This window comes from Rhododendron vialii, chromosome 10a (genome assembly GCF_030253575.1).
Source record: "Rhododendron vialii isolate Sample 1 chromosome 10a, ASM3025357v1".
Lineage (NCBI taxonomy): Eukaryota > Viridiplantae > Streptophyta > Magnoliopsida > Ericales > Ericaceae > Rhododendron > Rhododendron vialii.
In genome coordinates this window covers 3,182,150-3,201,178 of record NC_080566.1, presented here as the reverse complement: position 1 = coordinate 3,201,178, position 19,029 = coordinate 3,182,150, and the positions used below count along the sequence as shown (strand labels likewise).

The 19,029-nt window shown below is 36.6% G+C and overlaps 2 protein-coding genes across 2 annotated transcripts; both read right to left on the bottom strand.

The window, feature by feature from the left end:
* Positions 1-1,930: 1,930 nt before the first annotated feature.
* LOC131304390 (uncharacterized) lies at positions 1,931-2,639 on the bottom strand. The gene has a single exon (XM_058331611.1). The coding sequence runs from the start codon at positions 2,568-2,570 to the stop codon at positions 2,139-2,141; it is 432 nt and encodes a 143-aa protein (XP_058187594.1). The 5' UTR covers positions 2,571-2,639; the 3' UTR covers positions 1,931-2,138.
* A 6,258-nt stretch (positions 2,640-8,897) lies between these two features.
* LOC131304691 (probable polygalacturonase At1g80170) lies at positions 8,898-19,029 on the bottom strand. Its single transcript, XM_058332024.1, has 12 exons — positions 19,010-19,029; positions 18,787-18,892; positions 16,562-16,796; positions 15,612-15,674; positions 15,122-15,198; positions 13,302-13,457; positions 12,289-12,309; positions 11,414-11,621; positions 10,136-10,217; positions 9,884-9,992; positions 9,529-9,696; positions 8,898-9,298 (listed from the first exon to the last, which is right to left on the bottom strand). Exons 1-12 carry the CDS (start codon positions 19,027-19,029, stop codon positions 9,068-9,070), a joined length of 1,476 nt encoding a protein of 491 aa, XP_058188007.1. The 3' UTR covers positions 8,898-9,067.

The window sequence follows — 19,029 nt, the reverse complement described above, 5'->3', positions numbered from 1 at the left end:
TCTCCATCTCTTATCTGTTCAGGTAGTTGAATTCGACGGTTGGTCAGTTATAAGGAGTATCCAAGGAACTGGAACCGCTGATGGAGCTGTCAGCTTTCTTGCCCACTTGTGATGGTGGACTCCACTGTTTCATACTTACATTGTCATTTTACTTGTGGGATTGTGTCAAGAAATTAGTCATGGACTTATGATCTTGTTGTTCATTATATATCCCATATTAATTGAAACGCAGGATCCGATAACTGAGGCCCCGTTTTCACTAACAAAAAATACTAAAAACTTGACGCATTTTACCATTTTATTTTTGCTAACAAAAAAGTTTTAGCATTTTACAATTTCGTTTTCATTAACAATAAAGTTTAACAAAAATTATTTTTGTTACAGTAACTTTACTCACAAATCTATTAACAACTTATTCATTACCAATTTGACATTTTTCAACAATTTATTTACTATTGGAAATACCTAACTTTTCAACTACAAATAAAAATTTATAATTTTTTTATTACCGGAAATACCTCGTGAACAAAAAAGATAGGGTAAGTGAAAGAAAAACATAAAATTGTCCATGAAACAATATTGGACGGTTCAAATTCATTTAATTCATGGATAGTTTCATGATTTTCTTTCATGTCCTGCAGCAGGCCTCATAATTGAATTAAGCATCCAGTTAATTGAAATGGGTTTAGAGCTGGAATTGATGAGGGCACAGAGGATGGAAGTGAATTCTGTTCCCAATTCAAAATAAGTATTTATTTTTTAAGAAGATAATTTTAAGCTCAAAAATAATATGTTTACGCAAATAATTTTCTTACCAATATAGATCTTATTTAATAGATCCCATCAAGATCTTTTATATGGTGCAAAAAAAAATTAAAAAATTATTTTTCATTTACATTATTTTTGAGTTTGAAAATCTGAAATAAGATTTTTATTTTTTAAGAAGGTTTTTGGAACGGGGCTGGAATGGTTTTGAAGGACAATACTCTCTCTCTCTCTACAGTCAAAACTAGCTCACTTATGTTACCTGGCAATGAGAAGTGTTCCGATGAACCAAATTAATCTTTCTAGCCCCTCTCATAGTTCTTTTTGTGCATTTGTGTGAGGTAAGATGGTTTTAAAGACAAATTACTGTTGAGAGATATTGACCTATGCAACCTTGTGTGGTAAATCCCACTGAGGCAAATCGATTGATTAACCACTGCGATAAAGCTTTGGAGTCCCGCCGAGACAAATCGATTAACTACTGCAACAATCCTTTGGGCCTCCCTCCATCTAGATTTATTTCAAATAGTGCCCATAAATTAAACTACTTTTGGACGTTGTCGGTATGAAGAAGACCCTCGCGGATCCGCGAGGCAATATCCTTCACTGCACCGGGCCCATGTCGGATGAAAACTGGACAGGATTTTGACGTTGCCCTTATTTCCTTCATGGTGTCAAAATTTTGAGTCCCAAGCACTCGAAAAGGCCTCAAGCACACCGATAATACAGCAAAAATCAAAAGATACACCATGACTTGGAAACGCGAAAGCAAAGCCTCGAAAAACAATTATAACAATGGTTTCGCTAGCGACGAACTGTTCAACAAAAACCGACCCACGAACTGTTCAACAAAAACCGACCCGATAACCAATCAATACAACAATAGTAACACCACCTTTGAATGGTGAGAAAAGAGGAAAAAAGAAATGAGAACCAATTCTCTCGAGATCTTTTGTGAGATTGGGTAAGAAAAGAGAAAGGCCAATCAAAACATTATTTTTTTTTTTACTTTTCTCTTCATTTCTCACCGAAATATTCGATTCGATCCAAATGATTAATTTCTTAAGAAACTCCCTTTCTTTTCATTTCTCATGAAGTCACTCCATCCAAATGAGTTGTAATTGAAGTCCCAACAAATTCATTTAATTCCACATCGAAAGTCCCATGATTAAATTAAAATTGACATTCATTGAAATTGTTTTAAACCGAAATCACACAACATAAAATATTACCAGCAGTAATAACAGATAAGAGACATCTAGAACAAGAAATTTTCCTCCTATTCTAGGGTTTCATTTGATTGGGATAGAAGGCTCGATTTGGTTCAGTAGAGTCGGTTTGGTCTAGGGATTCATTTCTCTAGTCTAGGGTTTTCATTTCTCTGCCTCCTCGAATGCCGAGACCGGGAACGTCCGCGACAACCCGGTCGGGGTGCCGAACGTAATTTTCCCCGAAGCAGGGTCGTCGATGTAAATTTCGGAAATTGAAACCCAGATGAGGAGCTCCTTGCTCTTGACCCCGGTGAGGCGGCGCATGCGGCGGTCGTCGACGAAGGCGGTGACCTCGGTGGCGTAGGCGACCTTGCGGCCGATGCGTCGGAAGAGGTGGTCCTTCTTCTTCTTCTGGGTGAGCCAGACGAAGCCGGTGGACTCGTTGTGGCCGACCTCGATTAGGTCGTCCAAGGGGAGGAGGCCCTTGGGCATGTTGATTTTTTGGAGGAGCTCTTGGGATTTCTGCCTGCAGAGGGCGTCGCCGTGGCAGACCTCGGCGTTCTCGCGGTGGCGAGCGATTTGTTGGGACGTCATCGCAGAGTGAGAGAGAGAGAGAGAGAGGGAAAGGGATCTCTGCGTTGGGGAGTGAGTTATGTGGGAGATGTGGAGGGGGGATAAAAAGGGGGGATATTTGTAATACACTACGGAAGTAAAGACTAATCACATAATTTGTGTGCGCGAGCAGTTACGGTAGCTCTGAGCGTGAAAGCGCTTTGGAAAATACATTCTAAGAGCAAGTTTACCAGCCACTTTAAAATAGATTTATAGTTATTCTACCTCACAAAAAGGAAAAAACCATCCTTATAGTAGATGAGCTAAACAGGGAGCCAATTTCCCTCCATCTACAGTTGCACAACTGTTCATAATCAATCTATTTTTTTATTATTTCCTCTCTCTCTCACACTCTCTCTCTTTCTCACTTTATTAATATTTTAATAAAAAATAGGTAAAATAGATTACATTAGTGTAATGTTAAAAAAATATGAATAGGTGAAATAAAAAATATGAATAGGTGAAATAAAAAATATGCACTATTCAAGAGCGTTTTTAGCATACGATTGGTAAAGTTGCTCTAAGAACATCTACAATGGGTGTGTTTTTTTTTTTTTGAATCGAAAATGGGTGTGCTAACTAGTATTTTAATTGTGTATGTTAAGACATAGCAAACAAAAATATATTTTTTTGTGCCACAATACTTGTGTTAGTTTGTGTGTTAGAGTGTGTTAAAATCTTATAGTGTGCTAGTATATGTACTTAGTTTGGCAACTATGCTAACAAACAATAAGTGGGTCTCACCTCTATAATTCAAACTTCAACCACAAAATATAAATATCCACTGCTCCTAATACATACTTGAGAGACTTATTTTTATCCTAACAAACATTTTAACACATAAATTTACCTGGATGTTCTAACACATTTCTATGTTATCAATGTCTAATATACACTTGTGAAACCCATTTTTATATTAATACACATTTTAACACAAATATACCAAACTCCATTGTGGATGCTCTAACATACTAAAACTAGCGAATGTCCGTGTCTGAAAGCACAGCGCAACATATTTTGAATACAACTAAAGATACTTGTCGAACAATGAGCAAAATAAGGACATGTTGAAAAAAATGGGTAGGAACAAATTAAACTTTGGTATATGTGCAGGACAATTCGAGGTGCAAATAATATTCAAGTTTTACACAAATTTTCAAAATCTATAAATCACCCAATACACGTAATAAAAATTAACTACGTCAAACCAAATATATTCTTGTAAAACTTAACCTAACAAATAAAATGTCATTATGAAATTTTCAATGTCTTAACAAAACTCTTATCACGACGAATCCAATGTCTCTTTGCCAATTCTCGACTTTCCTACATAAATAAGATTAAGAACTATTAAATTCATCGCAAATAAATATGAACCGGCAATTAAATCAAAATGACAACTTATCACCCCTACAATAATTTAAATCGTTTTATTACCTTTGAAAATGTGTCAACACTCTTCTGACCAATCAACTTTTAATACAAAAGTCACCACAGGAGCACAATGATCAATGCATCCACATTTTGGAGCAGGAATAATAAACACGTATGGATATTCATAAAATTGAGAAATATAGTCTTTGTGCATTTGCACCCCATTTTCCTGAAGTTTTCTGTTTCTCTCTTCAAACGACGAAAAGATAGGGAAAAAGGGAGGTTAAATGGACACACATGCATACACCAGAGCACTCATTCTCATGACAGAGCAAATAAAACTCTAGGGATTTTTGCATCGACTGGTTATTTATTGTTCACTTTAACTATGACATAGCAATTTCAAGCTCCCGTCTTAATTCCATTTGCATTAGTCATTTTTACAAACACCTTGGATGCATTAAACTAAGGAACATGCTCTTACCAAGACAACCACTCAAAGTATGAAAATAAGGAACGACCCACACTGCAAAGTGTCCCAATTACCAGCTATACAATTTTTACGATTATGATCTCAAACTTTGGTCTTGCAAATTTCAGTAATTTAAGGTCTTGTAAATTTCAATAATTTAAGACGTTTTCTAACATTCATGCACTTACAAAAGTATAATGTGTTTTGGTGGGCTTCACCAATATTCCTTCACCATGATATACGCTGTCTCGGAAAAAAATCAAGTTGAGAATCCAATTCGTTTCCAATTAAGTTGAAAAAAATTAAGATTCCTCTTGGTCGTTTAATGTTTAATTTTTGAATACAATTCGATCAGACTATGACACCTCCAAAAGTAGAGAATCCAATTCGTTTCCAATTAGGAATCGGTTTAAAGCATGAGAATACAACTTTTGGAATCTTTAGGTTACTTGAAATCAGATTAAAGCACGGAGATAGCAGCGGAGGTGCGGATAAGCTGGCGAGTCGGCCGGCACGGAGAGAGGGGCGGAGGAGGAGGCGGTGGCGGAGGTGGTGGCGGAGGGGGAAGGTGGCAGAAAGGGGGGGGGGGGGGGGGCGGGGGGGGAGAGAGACAGGGAGAGAGGGAGTCGTATACGGGGTATTTGTGTGGTTAGAAATTGCTCTGAAAAAGATAAATATTTATAGGCCAACCATTGTAGAATGGAGGGTGTAGATTATAGAGGAGACATTCTGAACCGTTGGTTGTCTTTTGGATCCAAATCCAATCCTATCTTATTATATAGACTAGTGCATGCCCGTGCCTAAAGGCACGTCGCAACGTACCTAATGGCACATTGTTAGTGCATGTTTGTGCCTGAAAGCACGACTCAAACGATCAACACACTGCAAATAAATACTGGATATTGAACCCAATATATCAACCCATGTCCAAGATTAAGATTATAAAAACCAACATTTTAAAATTTAAACATACCAGCCAATGCTCTGCATCAACTAAATCGGTAGGGGACGAAAAATAATTATGAAAACTCTTTTTGGTACTGGTTTTGGCCATCTAGTTTTATAAAATTGAGAAAGCAATAAGAGTAGGGGACGGAAATTAACACCTTTTTAATTTGGTGTTTTTTATTTATGCAGTCTTATAAAAAAAAGAGAGGATGAAATGGATGAAACACTCAGTCATGAACTATTGTTCACACAGTGCATGCGCTTACACATGTTCCAACTTAAATGGATGGCCAATAACCATTACCTGCTTCCAAAGATTTTCCAAAACACATACAATTGAATAAAAAGTAGTCTACTTACTATAAAAACCAATTCACTACTATAGATTCACCGAACATGTGTTGGGCATTCTATCAAACACCTTAGGGAAAATGACGGCCAATGACGTGTTTTGATAATTAATATCCGCCAAGGACATTTTCATCATTAACAATTGTTTTTAGTATGTCCTCGGCGGGTATTAATTATCAAAACACGTCCTGAGCCGTCATTTTCCCAAACACCTTATTGGCTAGATAAAAAAGGTAGCGAGTACATGAGAAGAAAGGAACCTAGAGATGGGAACCACGGGTTTAAACAGAGCGATCTCAATAATTTTGCAGCGACGTCATGACCGTCGTTTGCTTCGTCGGACCACACCCAACCTATTTCTACTGCCTGAGTGGAGAGAGAGATATTCGAAACCTATAGGGAGAATGGGGAATTAATTATAGAAAGTAAATTGGTGTCTGATGATTCCTCCCTTTGGGGCTCCATCTAGGCACGGGCAATCGGAAAAATCACATAAATTCCCCAATTTAGCCAGGGGCTCCATCTATAATTAATTCCCCAGTTTACACCAATAATATTGGTTTTGAGAGAGAATTTTATTTGAATTCCTTCATCCCTCGCTAAAATGCCACTTAAATGTAATGTATTTACCAAAAGGTCATATTGTAAGATTCAACAGCTGTAATGTATTGAAAACTCAATTCAATGGCCAAAAAGGTGCTTTTGTTTGTATGTGTACATAAATTTTGGAATATTCCTTCAAGATACCGCTCTATTTTATAATATAGATTTGCGATACGGAGGATAGAGAGTGCGAGCACAGTCTGATGATTGAGAGTGAGAGCGTGTGGCATTTTGTAGAATTATGTGACTAAGGGACTGTTTACACTAGTGATTAACTTATGCAGTTAATTTTTTAGTTTTGTCATTATTCAATTTTTTTTTTTTTTTGCGTTTGTTAGTTTTCCGTCAAACTTTTTATGTGATATGAGTTCGTTTTGACGAGAGAAATTATAAAAATAAAAAAATTATGACTTTTACATAAGTATTTTGAAAAATATATGCAAGAAAAAATCCATATCACATAAAAGTTTGGCGTAAAACTAACAAACGCAAAACAAAAAGAAAAGAATAAGGACAAAACCAAAAAATTATGGTACATAAGATAATCATTAGCGTGAATTCTGCTAAAGTTCTTATTTCGTTTTACTAAACAGGTAATTCTCAATGATAATTAATTCAAAAAATATTACTATTATTTATGTTAGTTAGTTCAACGAAATTAAATTCTATCCACTGCTAGTGTAAAGCCCCACATTTCCATCGCCTATTGTGGGCCCCACCGAAAATCTATTGTTGTAAACTGAACCATTTATATTTTAAAATCCACAATATAATATTGCCATGCAAAAACTCAGCTTGATCAGAAGTCGATAGATATATCAAAATTTAAATTTTGGTTTATAAAATGGACGATTTGATTCTGTCAATAATAAAAAAGATAAATTGCCCATTTTACAAAACAAAATTCGAATTTTTGATACTCATGTTGATGTTCGATCAAGTTTTTTTTGTGTGTAAATAAACTATTATATGAGGTCTACAAGATAAATGGTTCCGATCAACAATAAACACATGATAGGACCGAAAAAGACGATGGTAAAAAAGTAAAATTTTCCACCACGGGTAAAAAGAATTTAATCTCTTGTTGAACACACTCTACGATGCTAGTCCTCACCGTTGATTATTTATGAACCCCTAGCATTTTTAAATTTGCAAAAAAAGCCCATCAACGGATCAATCGGTGACTAAAAGAAAGTGTCTCTCTCTCTCCCCGCTTTATTCGCAAAGGGTCAGTTTGATTAGAAAAAAATATAATGGGAAGTGAAACTGGGAGAAAATGAAGTAAAAGAAATGAAAAGAAAAGAAAAGAAAAAGAAGATGTATTCTTTTTTTTTGTATCAGCTTGATTAGGATGACAATTTTGCAAGAAAAAAAGGAATTAGAGTAATTGTTGTTGATGCTTACAAGAAAATAAAAATTTCTTTCAATTTTTGCAAGAAAAAGTAAGGCAAACTCTTAAGCTTTGGACGGTTGTACGGAAAAATTTATTTTCTATCACTTTTTAGGATATTCTAAAAAAGTATTTTTTTTTCTTTCTTGTACTTTTTATCATTGTCTCGCTAATCAAATGGGCTCTAGGTATTTATTGAGTTTTCATACTTTTTTTTACAAACTTCCGAAACTTACGTATTGAAAATGTAGTACTATCTATATTATAAAACAGAGCGATTTTTGTCTACACATACAAACCTCTACAGTCGTTGATTGCCTTCAAGCTAAGATCGTAACCGTCCGATTAAGAGAATGTTTTCTTAAGTTATACTTTGACCTGCTGTTGTGGTAATTTATACACTTTTCTTTCCAATTTATTACCTATTGTTTTTTTCGATTTTAAGTTGATATTATTTCAAGAGGGATGATAATGAACCTGTAAATTATTATTATTTTTATTTCTTCTCTTTACCTTGGCATGAGCTTTTTAAAGTAAGACATAGAGTGAGTAGGTTACATTAGACGGGTAGAGCAAATTTATTTAAGTTGGAACTGTATTTCGTTTAATTTGGACGTGCCTTTAGACACGGACATCCGCTAGATCGAAGGAAAAATATAAAGTTTCGATTAATAGGTGCCACTGCCCCTCCTATATTGAAATCCTGAATCTACGGCAGTGTATAGCAAGTCCACAAAATTACGACATTTTACTCTACTATCCTTTTTATTGTAGAAATTACAGTACCATTTGTGGTTCTCCCAAGTTATATTTTGATCCAATGTGTGGAATGCATCGATCGGAGAGAAAGAGTACTCCAATGTTTAAATGGAAAAAAAGGCCTCTCATATGAGAAGTTTTTCAGTGCCAGTGGGCACGGGCCACGTTGTGCCGAGTACCATCTCGGTTGTCTAAACGTATTTTGGACGTCTCAGATCTATTTAATTGGGCAATTTTTTAGTGTAAAAAAAATTACCAAAACACTCCCTCAAGCCCAAATAGATTTGGGCCATCCAAAATACGTTTAGATGGCCGCGATGCATGCTCGGCACCACGTGACCCGTGCCCACCCGGCACTAAATAATTATTCTCCTCTCATTTACTTGAAAATTCAATTAAAGTTTTTGCAGAGTAACTATAATGTCAATTAATGAATTGGAATCCAGACAAACAAATTGGTACAAAGGGAGTACAATCGAAACTTTTCGAATCTGCTATCACCGCCTTTACGAAATTTCAATGTGAAAATGAACATTGTATGTATAGTCCCCAACAGGGATTTGTAACACTTGTGTGATGACCTTAATTTGATGTCAAGCAAGGGACGCTGGGGAAAACATCATGCTGCTTGCCTTGAACATTTTGACACGACGATATTGTATTGCTTGTACCATCACTGGTGAGGTCGATGTCGTTCATGGATATGTCTGTGCACGGAACTGTCTTGCTGCATGCAAATTTTACTGCAGTCTCTCCACTCGATGTGCCATGTATGTCAATGTATTTCACGTTACTAACTTCCACCGCTGATGTCTAGGTGAAATCGAGTCCAAAGTTAACAAGGTTAATATGGTAAATAGACTCGACAAACGTGCATTTCAAAGAAGAAGATTTACGACAAAACTTCTGTAATAGAAAATCCGTCGAGAATGATGTGACAGTTTGACAGAGATATTTTAAAATTATATTATGATAGGCCAGATCATTTAACCAACTGGGTTACGGAAAGTTTCTTCGTATATATATAGCATTGCCAGTTATACAGAACTCGGAATATCCAAATCAAAAAAGACGGAGCGGAGAGAAATGCTTACTTGAGTTAGACATGTTTGATTGGGCTCACAATAGAATTGATCGATGATGATGGGGTATCGTGAGTCAAAAGTAGTTATCCGTTGGAACGTAATGTCCGTTGCGTATCCTTTCCCTCCCTAATCAAGCAAATTAAACCATATATGGGCGCTCATCATTGGCTTTTCCCCTTTATTTAGGTAAATAAAGATTAATGCTAAGTGTAAAACAACATAAGATAATAGTAAAAATCAATGACATTTAGCCATTTTCAAATATCATGAGATTAATTATCTACAGAATTAGCCTGTACATTTGAATTATTACCTGCCATGTCTTTATTCTTGCTCCATTTGAAGTTCCTCTGAAAACCACATCGCTTACGTAGACATGCTCAACTGTGTTGTTTGCCCCATTAAAACCTAGACTTCCCACACTTTTTACCAAATTAAAAGGGAAAAAAAAAACCCATCAATTAATCTCAAAGATAATTATTAATTAAAAATCGATGGATGAGGTAAAAAAAGAGGGAATTAATTAATTAATTAACTGTACTAAGTTTTTCCTATATATAATTACCTTATGCCATGACCTGGTCCACATGTGATCCCACTGATGTTGAGATATGCCGAACCATCTCCAATGGAAATACAGTCATCACCTGCGCGCGTTAATAGAGTTAATATAATTTCGTTACATGCCGTAGCTAGTATGTGAATTAGGCCCGTCAATAGACTCAGATTAGATCAAAATTCAATAGGTTTCGAATCCGAAATCGATCCCCCTAATTTGATCCGACTCCAAATTCTGTAAATCCGATTTCAGTAATTTGAATCCGAAATATGTAGCTTAAATAATGCAAATCACTCTTATTAAACACATGATTACAAAAGGATATTTGGATGGGATCCGAAAAGTGAAAATGTAGGGTGAGGTAGACAAAGAGGGTAGTCGGTGAGGTGTTCCTATCCAATCTTGGTTGGATATAGCTCTATAGTTTCATGTAATAGTTACTGTTTTTGATCGATGTATCCCGTTGAATTTAATAAAAAGTTCAGTTTGCCGAGAAAAAAAAAAACACATGATTACAAAAGACCAAAAGTAGTTTTCCCGAAATTTAGGCCCTTTTTAGCTCTTTTTTTCATGATTGAGGACCTCTTTGCTATGTTACCGAATTTTTGGACTCTCTTATCTGATGTGACCTCTTTTGTTCGAGTATAATTTTCTAGGCCTATTTCACGGATACTAACTAGATTTGGACGGAGAAATCAAGTTTGTCAAATTAGTTGTCTCGTTTCTCTTTCTAGTGGTGTGACTTGAGTTTGAGTCCCTTGGGGAGTAAATTTGAGGTTCAGGGCTAGGGATAGTCTCTGAACCCTCCGTTAATTAACATACTAACACCCCCTTCACCTCTGTTGATGTATACCGTATAAAATAAAATAAAATAAAAAACAGATTTGGAGACCCTTTATTTTTTTTAAAATATTCCGAATCCAAAGCCAATGTTTTGCTCCGTTGCTCACTTTTGCTCGGTACTGCCAATGAGACAAGTTTGATCACACATCCGGGGGTTGCCCTAGAAGGCCGTGATTGGTGTGGTCATGCTAGCTCATTTGGAGGTTTGGGTTGCGACGGATCACACATCCAGGGGTTGCCCTAGGAGGCCGTGATTGGTGTGGTCGCGCTAGCTCATTTGGAGATTTGGGTTGCGACGGGTTGCCCTAGGAGGCCGTGATTGGTGTAGTCGCGCTAGCTCATTTGCTGGTTTGGGTTGCGACGGTCGGGTCTATTTAGTGGCTTGAATGTAGGGCTGTTTGTATGTTACCCCAAAAAAGACAAGTTTGATGATATACATACCAGTGCCGATGAGAGTTTGTTCTATGAAGACGTTTCGAGATTGTTGAACATGAATCCCGTCGGTGTTGGGGCTGTTCTCAGGTGCGGTGATGGTCAGATTAGTAGCATGTACCCATGTCGACCTTTCCAAGGCAATGTGCTTTTGGGGGCTGTCCATGAAAGTTAGGTCACTGATATACACATTGTTGGAGTCTGATAGCGTAAATCCCTGCAAAATATATATATGTATGTATATAGTACGTTTTTGTGTTAGTTTGAAGAAGCTCGAATAACCTTTTTTGCATTTATCAAAAAATAAAAATAAAAAATCTCTCGGACAAAAAAGGATTCTATTAATCCTTGAAAGGGATTGCAGTTATCGATGTTCCCATGCAATTTTGCCTTTCCGAATTGTTGAATTATGTAGGAGTCTTTCTCATCTCTTAAGAATTTTACATGATTTAATTCACTTTGAAAGACAAATACAACAATACTAATTAGAAGAATCAATTAAACGAAACAATTGCATGTATTTTAGCTGGAAATTATAATTAATTTTGTGTAATCAAGCGTATCCACATATTTAACAATAGCCAAAACTCTTGCATCTCACTAGGAGGTCATGAAGAGTTCGAATCCTCCCACCTGCGCATTTGTGTTTTTTTTCTTAGAGGAACTTTTTTTTTTTTTTATTTGTTTCTTTCCTATGATGAGTTTATTTCTTGTGATGATTGAGTTTTTGAGTTTGGTTATCTCGTAGACTCTTATAATTAGGGATGTATTATCTCGGGTTAATAGTTTGTAATTTATACATGATATAAATGATCTCTCCTATATTGATTAACAAAAAAAAAAAAAATACAAGAGATTGAACAAAATTGATTGGAGATACTCACCCTTGGTTTGGTCCCACAGTCCTGGAAAGAAGAGAGGACGAAAAACTGACATCAGTAAAAGCTAAGATGAGGGAAAGTACTTTGGATGAAAAATTAGTGATTAAAAGTATAATAATGATGTCTCCATAGAGAATAAGTAGGAAAAATAAAAGTAAAAGTTGATATAAAAGATGTAATGATGATGTTTCGTTAATAAATTGAAGTTATGAAACTCAACACTTAAAAAGAGACGTAGGGAGTACTATATATAGTGCTTTAGAAAATGACTGAAACAAAGACGTCACGAGATGTATTCGAAACTGTTCGATGTAACGTAGATTTCACGTGTATCAAATGGAGGATTCCGGATATATATATAAAAGAAATCTTCAGGTAATGACCTTAAAATGAGGACCTTATATGCGGACCTCCCATTTCTCGCCTTTTCCAATCGGATTTCGATAAAACGAGCCACTCAATGTATTCAGAACGTGATTTTAAGAGTACCCGTGAGAAATCGGCAAAAATAATGATCCGGAAGGGCTTGATTTGAGCTGTTGTTATTTGAACCGTTAGATAAAAAATAAACAAAAACTGCTCGGATGAAGCCCTTTTCGGTCTTTTTTTTTGCTGATTTCTTGCATGTACACTTCAAATCACGTTCTGAACACATTGAGCAGCTCGGATCATCGAAATTCGATCGGAAAAGGGAGGTCCGCATTTTATTAAAATAAGGTAGTTCTTATAAGAAGGGGACTCATATATATATATATATATATATATATATATATATATCCAAATTGATCTCCGGACATTGTTGTTCGAAGATGAATCAACGGTTCAGATTAAAAACAATCTTTTATCGGTAAAAGATATTTATTACTGGTTAAAGTTAAAAAACACATCGCAATTATTGATTGATGAGATAGACAGTCCGTGTGCCGTACTATACTGGGGTGCACTACAATATCCCCAGTTCCACCAAACTCTGGAGACAGAGAGAGAGAGAGAGAGAGAGAGAGAGAGAGGCTTGCCTTGCAAGCCCACCATTGTGTTCCCTGGCCATTGATAGTACCAGACCCTGAAATGGAAAGGTGATTGAGGTTGTGAAAGGTGATCCATTTACTGCACTTATCGTCCTTGCATTTCCATTCTGATGGATCACTTGGTGCGATTAGGGTTCCATCTATCTTCAAAATACAAAATAATGAAACAAATATAATTACCCTTTGTCACCACTTCTGTTCGAAATAACACACAGAAATTAAAGTAATGAGAATAAACAAATAAAAATGAACCCGTGACATATATGAAATCCCTATATAAGATTTTCTTAATTACTTTAACAACGTGAATCTTTTTTTCTATGGAGTAATGGAATTGGCAACGTAAGGATTAACCCAAGTTTAAAGTTAATTTCCTACACAAATTAATAAAGTAGTTCTATTTCAAAAAAAATTGGATTATATTAGTTGGCACTGCCCATTTTTTATTCATCTATTAGAAATTTAACTTTAGGTTTTACATTTTGCCTTTTGAAATGGACAAGGCTGCATGAGGTTGTATGCTGAGACTATGTTTGTGTAATTGTGTAGGTTGATCAAAAATATTCTTGGTAGTGTTTTTAAAGTTAGTATTGGCATAAATTGATATTATCTTTCATACATTATAGTATTTTAAATATTTGTTCACTCAACGTTGAAATCATGTAGGAGTATAAAGTATAAGCGTTTAATTTCCGATTGACCGGAAAAAAAAGTATAAGTGTTTACCAGGACGTTAACATCTGAGTCGCAAGGGCCGGCTAAGACAATTGGTTGTAGTAAGAAGGTGGAGCCCGAGGGAACGTGCATGGTTGCAGGAGATCCCACCCTTTTTTTGCACGTGGCATTCCATGCATCCAAAAATGCCTACACACGCGCGCGCGCAAGAGAGAGAGAGAGAGAGAGAGAGAGAGAGAGAGAGAGAGAGAGAGAGAGAGAGAGAGAGAGATCATAGTTTTATTAATTACCTTCCAATGCAAGGAGTTAAACTTCTATACATTCCATAATTTGCATTATAGCAATTCAATAGGCAGAGGGGCAAAGCAGTCACTTTTCTTAAACAACAAAAAATCATCTTTACTGGGAGTTTCTATTTTTACCATCCAATTATTTAAATCAAATTTGAAAATTTTCCAAATAAAATAAATCAAAAGAGATAAGAAAGAACAACAAAAGACCAAAAGTTTCACGAAAGACCAAAAAACAAAAGACTTCGCACTTTGCAAAATACAAAAAATTCAATTTAATTTTTGTCTTTAGACATGCTCTAATATGTTCTCAATTGTTGGTTGTTTCTGAATAGTCATGTCAACTTATGGATCAATGCTGTATATTCTTAGATAAAATTTTGAATTTTGTACACCGTTCAAAAGATCTCATTTAGAACTGTGTAGTATTGTAAAAAAAAATTTTAAAAAAATCATGAGAGTACCTTATTTTTTTCAACTGAATGTGACACGAATAAACAATAAAAAAAAAGTGGGGAGGGAGGATGTGAGTTAGAACTGACCATAGTTTTTTTTTTTTTATCTTAAGCAACAAAAAAAGAAAGAGGAGGAGGGACCTAAGTCGCATAATTGGTCAGTAGGGCCCTTTGTTCTTTCTCTCAATCCCTCGCTCTCACAAAATTTAATGGATTTGGACGTTTTCCAAAGTTGCGCTCACGCATCCGTTTCAGCTTGCCCTCACGTACGTGCATTATCTGATTAATTAAGGGAGCTAGGGACGTGCCAAAACAAATTACAAAAATTCGCAACAAAGAGAAATAATCTCCAAAAATATCAACTTGAAAAAAGTTGGTTTAGTTGAACCTGGGTATCATCCGTAGATCCATCTCCAGTTGCCCGGAAATTAAGCACGTTATAAGTAGTAGTATTGCCAGAGGAACCTTGACACAGAGCTTGTAATGTTAATGCAGAAGAAAGAGTGAAAATAAAAAGGAGCTGAAGAAGAGAGTTCTTCATGATTGATTGAAGAGTGAATACTGATGATCATGGAGAATGAGCTAGTAATAATAAGTTTTGAATATACGATGTGTGTGTACGTACGTATATATACGAGTCTGATAGGGTTTTATTTAACATGCATAATTGGATTTGGATTTGCCGGCCTAAATTTTTAAAGGCGTTGTACAAAATAGTTGGAGATTGAGCTAGTAATAATAAGTTTTGAATATACGATGTGTGTGTACGTATATATACGAGTCCGATAGGGTTTTATTTACATGCATGATTGGATTGGATTTGCCGGCCGAAATTTTTAATGGCGTTGTACAAAATAGTTGGATGAAATTGAAATAACCAGAGTCAGAATCGTCTAGCAATGAAGTTATTCCTTCGAACATGCCTGATTCCTTTTGATTTGCTGATTTAAAAAAAAAAAAACAAAGTATCAATAATAAGAATAAGAAATTGTAAATGGCTGCCTTTTTAGGCACCTAAGGGCGGTCGTAACTGTGGCTACATATCTCTCTCTTTATGTATATACGGGGCGGTTTCGGAGACCCTTAAAAAACCTCTAAAAAACCTCTGTCAAGTTTTCGATTGAATTTTGATGATTCGAACCGCTCAATGTAATTAGAATATGATTTTAAGGGTACCATCTCAATATATATATATATTGGCAAAATATATATGTACCAAAAATCTAACGAGTTTTGACATTTTCAGTGTTCAATTAGCAATCCTATGAGATGGTGGTAGTAAACTGAAAATGTTGAAAGAAGGCGATCTTTATATAATTTTACTGGACAATTTCTTCATAATTGTGGTCAAGAAGAGAATGATCCAAGAGAATATCCCTGTCAATGTCATTGGCCCAACCCAGTTTCCAACAACTTAAATTGGCACTCTAAATTATTCCTACAAAAATCCAATAACTGATCTCTGTACGTGTAATAACTGATCTCATCTGAGAAAACATTGGTGTTAATAGTACTCCTAGTAAATTGACTCAGCTTTTAAGACCAAAAATATTTTTCTCCAACAATAAAGAGACTTACCAATGGCTTGGGATCCTCTGTCCCATTTTGCCTCTCCTAGTTCTCTGTCCCAGTTGTCAAAACTTGACACGTGTTCTTCACACTAAAAATCAGATTACAAAGCCACACCCAATCACATCTCTACTGTGATATCCCTAGCCGACAAAACACCTGTTTCTCTCCGCCAAATTGCTGCCTCGCTCGTCATAACCCACTCAAACCTCTAGCATCACGTCGGAAATTTCCTCTCACGAAATTAGAAGAAAAGAACCATGGGAGGCGGAGGAGCCATGTGAGCAGCGGCGGAGGGAGCCGGAATCCGAGTTCCAAGCCTCTCGTCTTGTCTTCATCTCGTCTTCTATTCGCCAAGGCGCGTGGCCGGCATAGGCGATCGTCTCGTCTTCGTCTTCTAAGGAGGTGAAGTCGGGCGGCGTCTTGACGAGGTCACTTGAGACGAACAACGCGATTGCGGCGGCGGTGCAGAGGCCGTTTTGGGAGCTCGACGACTGGGAATTAGCAGGGGGAATTTGGTGTGGCTTTGTGATCTGATTTTTGGTGTGAAGGACACGTGTCAAGTTTTGGCAACTGGGACAGGGAACTAGGACAGGCAAAATGGGACAGAGGATCCCAAGCCCTTACTTGCGAATGGGCTCCTGTAGTTGCTAGTTGGTAACTTCTGTCCTCCCCATGTGGGAAGTCAGGGTTTGAGACTCGTTGTGGACATTTGAGATTCAGAGTTATGATTAGCCTGTGAAACCTCCTGTGGACTAACCTACTAACACTCCGCTAACCCCCGCTGATGTACACAATATGAAACAGATGGGCCCGAAATATTGCGCACAATATATTTGTTTCAACATAAACGTGATTCGTTAGGTCATCGATTGCTATCCAGTGGAATTGAATTTTTTTAAATGCTTGAAGAATTCAACGAGCTCTACAAAATGAATAGTTTTGATCATTGTCAGGAGCCCAAAACAATCCACAAAAGTCCAAAATTGGACAGGACTAAATGCTTTGGGACTGGACAGGACCTGAGTCTCAGCTTTTACAGCAGAAGCATGGACTATCAGAGTTGCCTGTTCTAGGGTAGCTAACCTGTGATAAGCTGCGAACCACTTTTAGTGAATTTGGTTGTCCACCTCTCTTCCCCTAGTGGTGACTAGGGTTCGAGTCCCTCGGGGGGCCAGGGCTATGGACCCCATTAGCTAACTCTAACACCCCCATTAAATCCCGCTGATGTATAATGTTGACAAAAAAAGAACTTGGGATGAGCTTAATTTCATTATGAAATCGGACTATGGTCAAGCAACCGACTTTCTCAACTCTAAATGGCAGCAGAATAACTAACAAGCGTGCTCTTTGGCTGGCTTCTGATTCTAAATCTAGTTGTATTTCCCTACCCCTCTTTGTAATTCCAAAGTTCTAATGGATTCATAAGTACCACATTAGATTTATAGCTTGTGGATGTGATTAATTAATGCAGTGAAATACGCCAATCAAATCAAAATATAATATAGCCCTCCATAGTGATTAGTTACTAAAGTTGAAAAATTCAACTCGACATGAATGCTGAGCTGTAAAGATCATTTAGTAAAATGCATCTAAACACCTATGAGATAGTTTATAGTTAGAGTTCGGAAAACATCCTATGAAATCGAAAAGAGGGGCGCCATTTGCCGTCCTAAAGCAATATTTTGTGTAGGCTCTAATGGATGAATACGATTCCATGATAGAATTCATAGATTTCGCAGTTTGTGTTCACGTTACGCGATCGCTAAAAAAGAGGGTGCCAAATCTAAACTGGATTGCCTGTGCACATGTATAGAAAAAACAATAAAGAGATAGGAGGGCTCAAGACATTAAAATAAAGTGGGATGGCCCTATATTTATTTACAAAAACGTGTTGGTCTCAAACGCTTTAATTAAGCTGACTAAGAGTTGATCTTGTAAAACTCAAAACCGAACGGGACGGGCAGCAATTGGCTTGAAAACTTAACGAGTTTCAAATTTCTATTCAAGTAGGTTTGTTTATGTAACAAATCAATATTGAACGAAATTTCAAATATCAAACTCAACCAGGTTGATTAGTTTACAAAAATGCTACATGCACAACCATTGTGTTGGTCGTGCAACTAATTATGACCATCCAGATGTGTTTGGATGGTCTAGATTTAAAAAAAACTCTTCCAGGAAAAAAGTTTAACTTTTTCGAGAAAGAGTTTGAGTAAATCTTAACCATTTCATACAACTATGGACGGATAAAAATTGATTGTGTTTTGTGTTGTACACAACGATTGTGTGTGTAACACTCTTGGTTCGTTTATCATACCTAGGTTTAGGGTGAGATTGATGTGGTGAAATAATGATTATCTGGGGTTTGGAAAGAAAAAATAGAGCATATAAAAGGTGTACAATAGCAATTAGAGATTGTGTTTGAAAGGAATCACCCCTTGTTGAATCATAAGAAGACATTTCTTATGAAATTAAACAAACCTCCCCAAATCCAAAACTGGCAAACTGAATCAGAGGCACAGAGGCAGCGGCCCCAATACCAACCAATTGCCGCCTCAAGAAATGCCAATTCTGCAAGTCGCCGTCTCTACTCAGTTACGTAGTCACCGCCACGAAGACATTGAGTCACGGTTGCAACAATTCAAATAATGTTACATAGGATGCAGATCTGAATAATAGGTTTGAAAAATTCACTGATCCTCACCGAAGCCCAACAGAAGACAT

Coding starts and splice junctions, on each gene's coding strand:
- LOC131304390 (XM_058331611.1), bottom strand. CDS start 2,570: ATGACGTCCCAACAAATCGCTCGCCACCGCGAGAACGCCGAGGTCTGC.
- LOC131304691 (XM_058332024.1), bottom strand. CDS start 19,029: ATGTCTTCTGTTGGGCTTCG. Junction 10,218..11,413: donor ACAAACTCTCATCGGCACTG/GTATGTATATCA, acceptor TAACGCGCGCAG/GTGATGACTGTATTTCCATT. Junction 9,299..9,528: donor ATTTGGATATTCCGAGTTCT/GTATAACTGGCA, acceptor GATTTCACCTAG/ACATCAGCGGTGGAAGTTAG.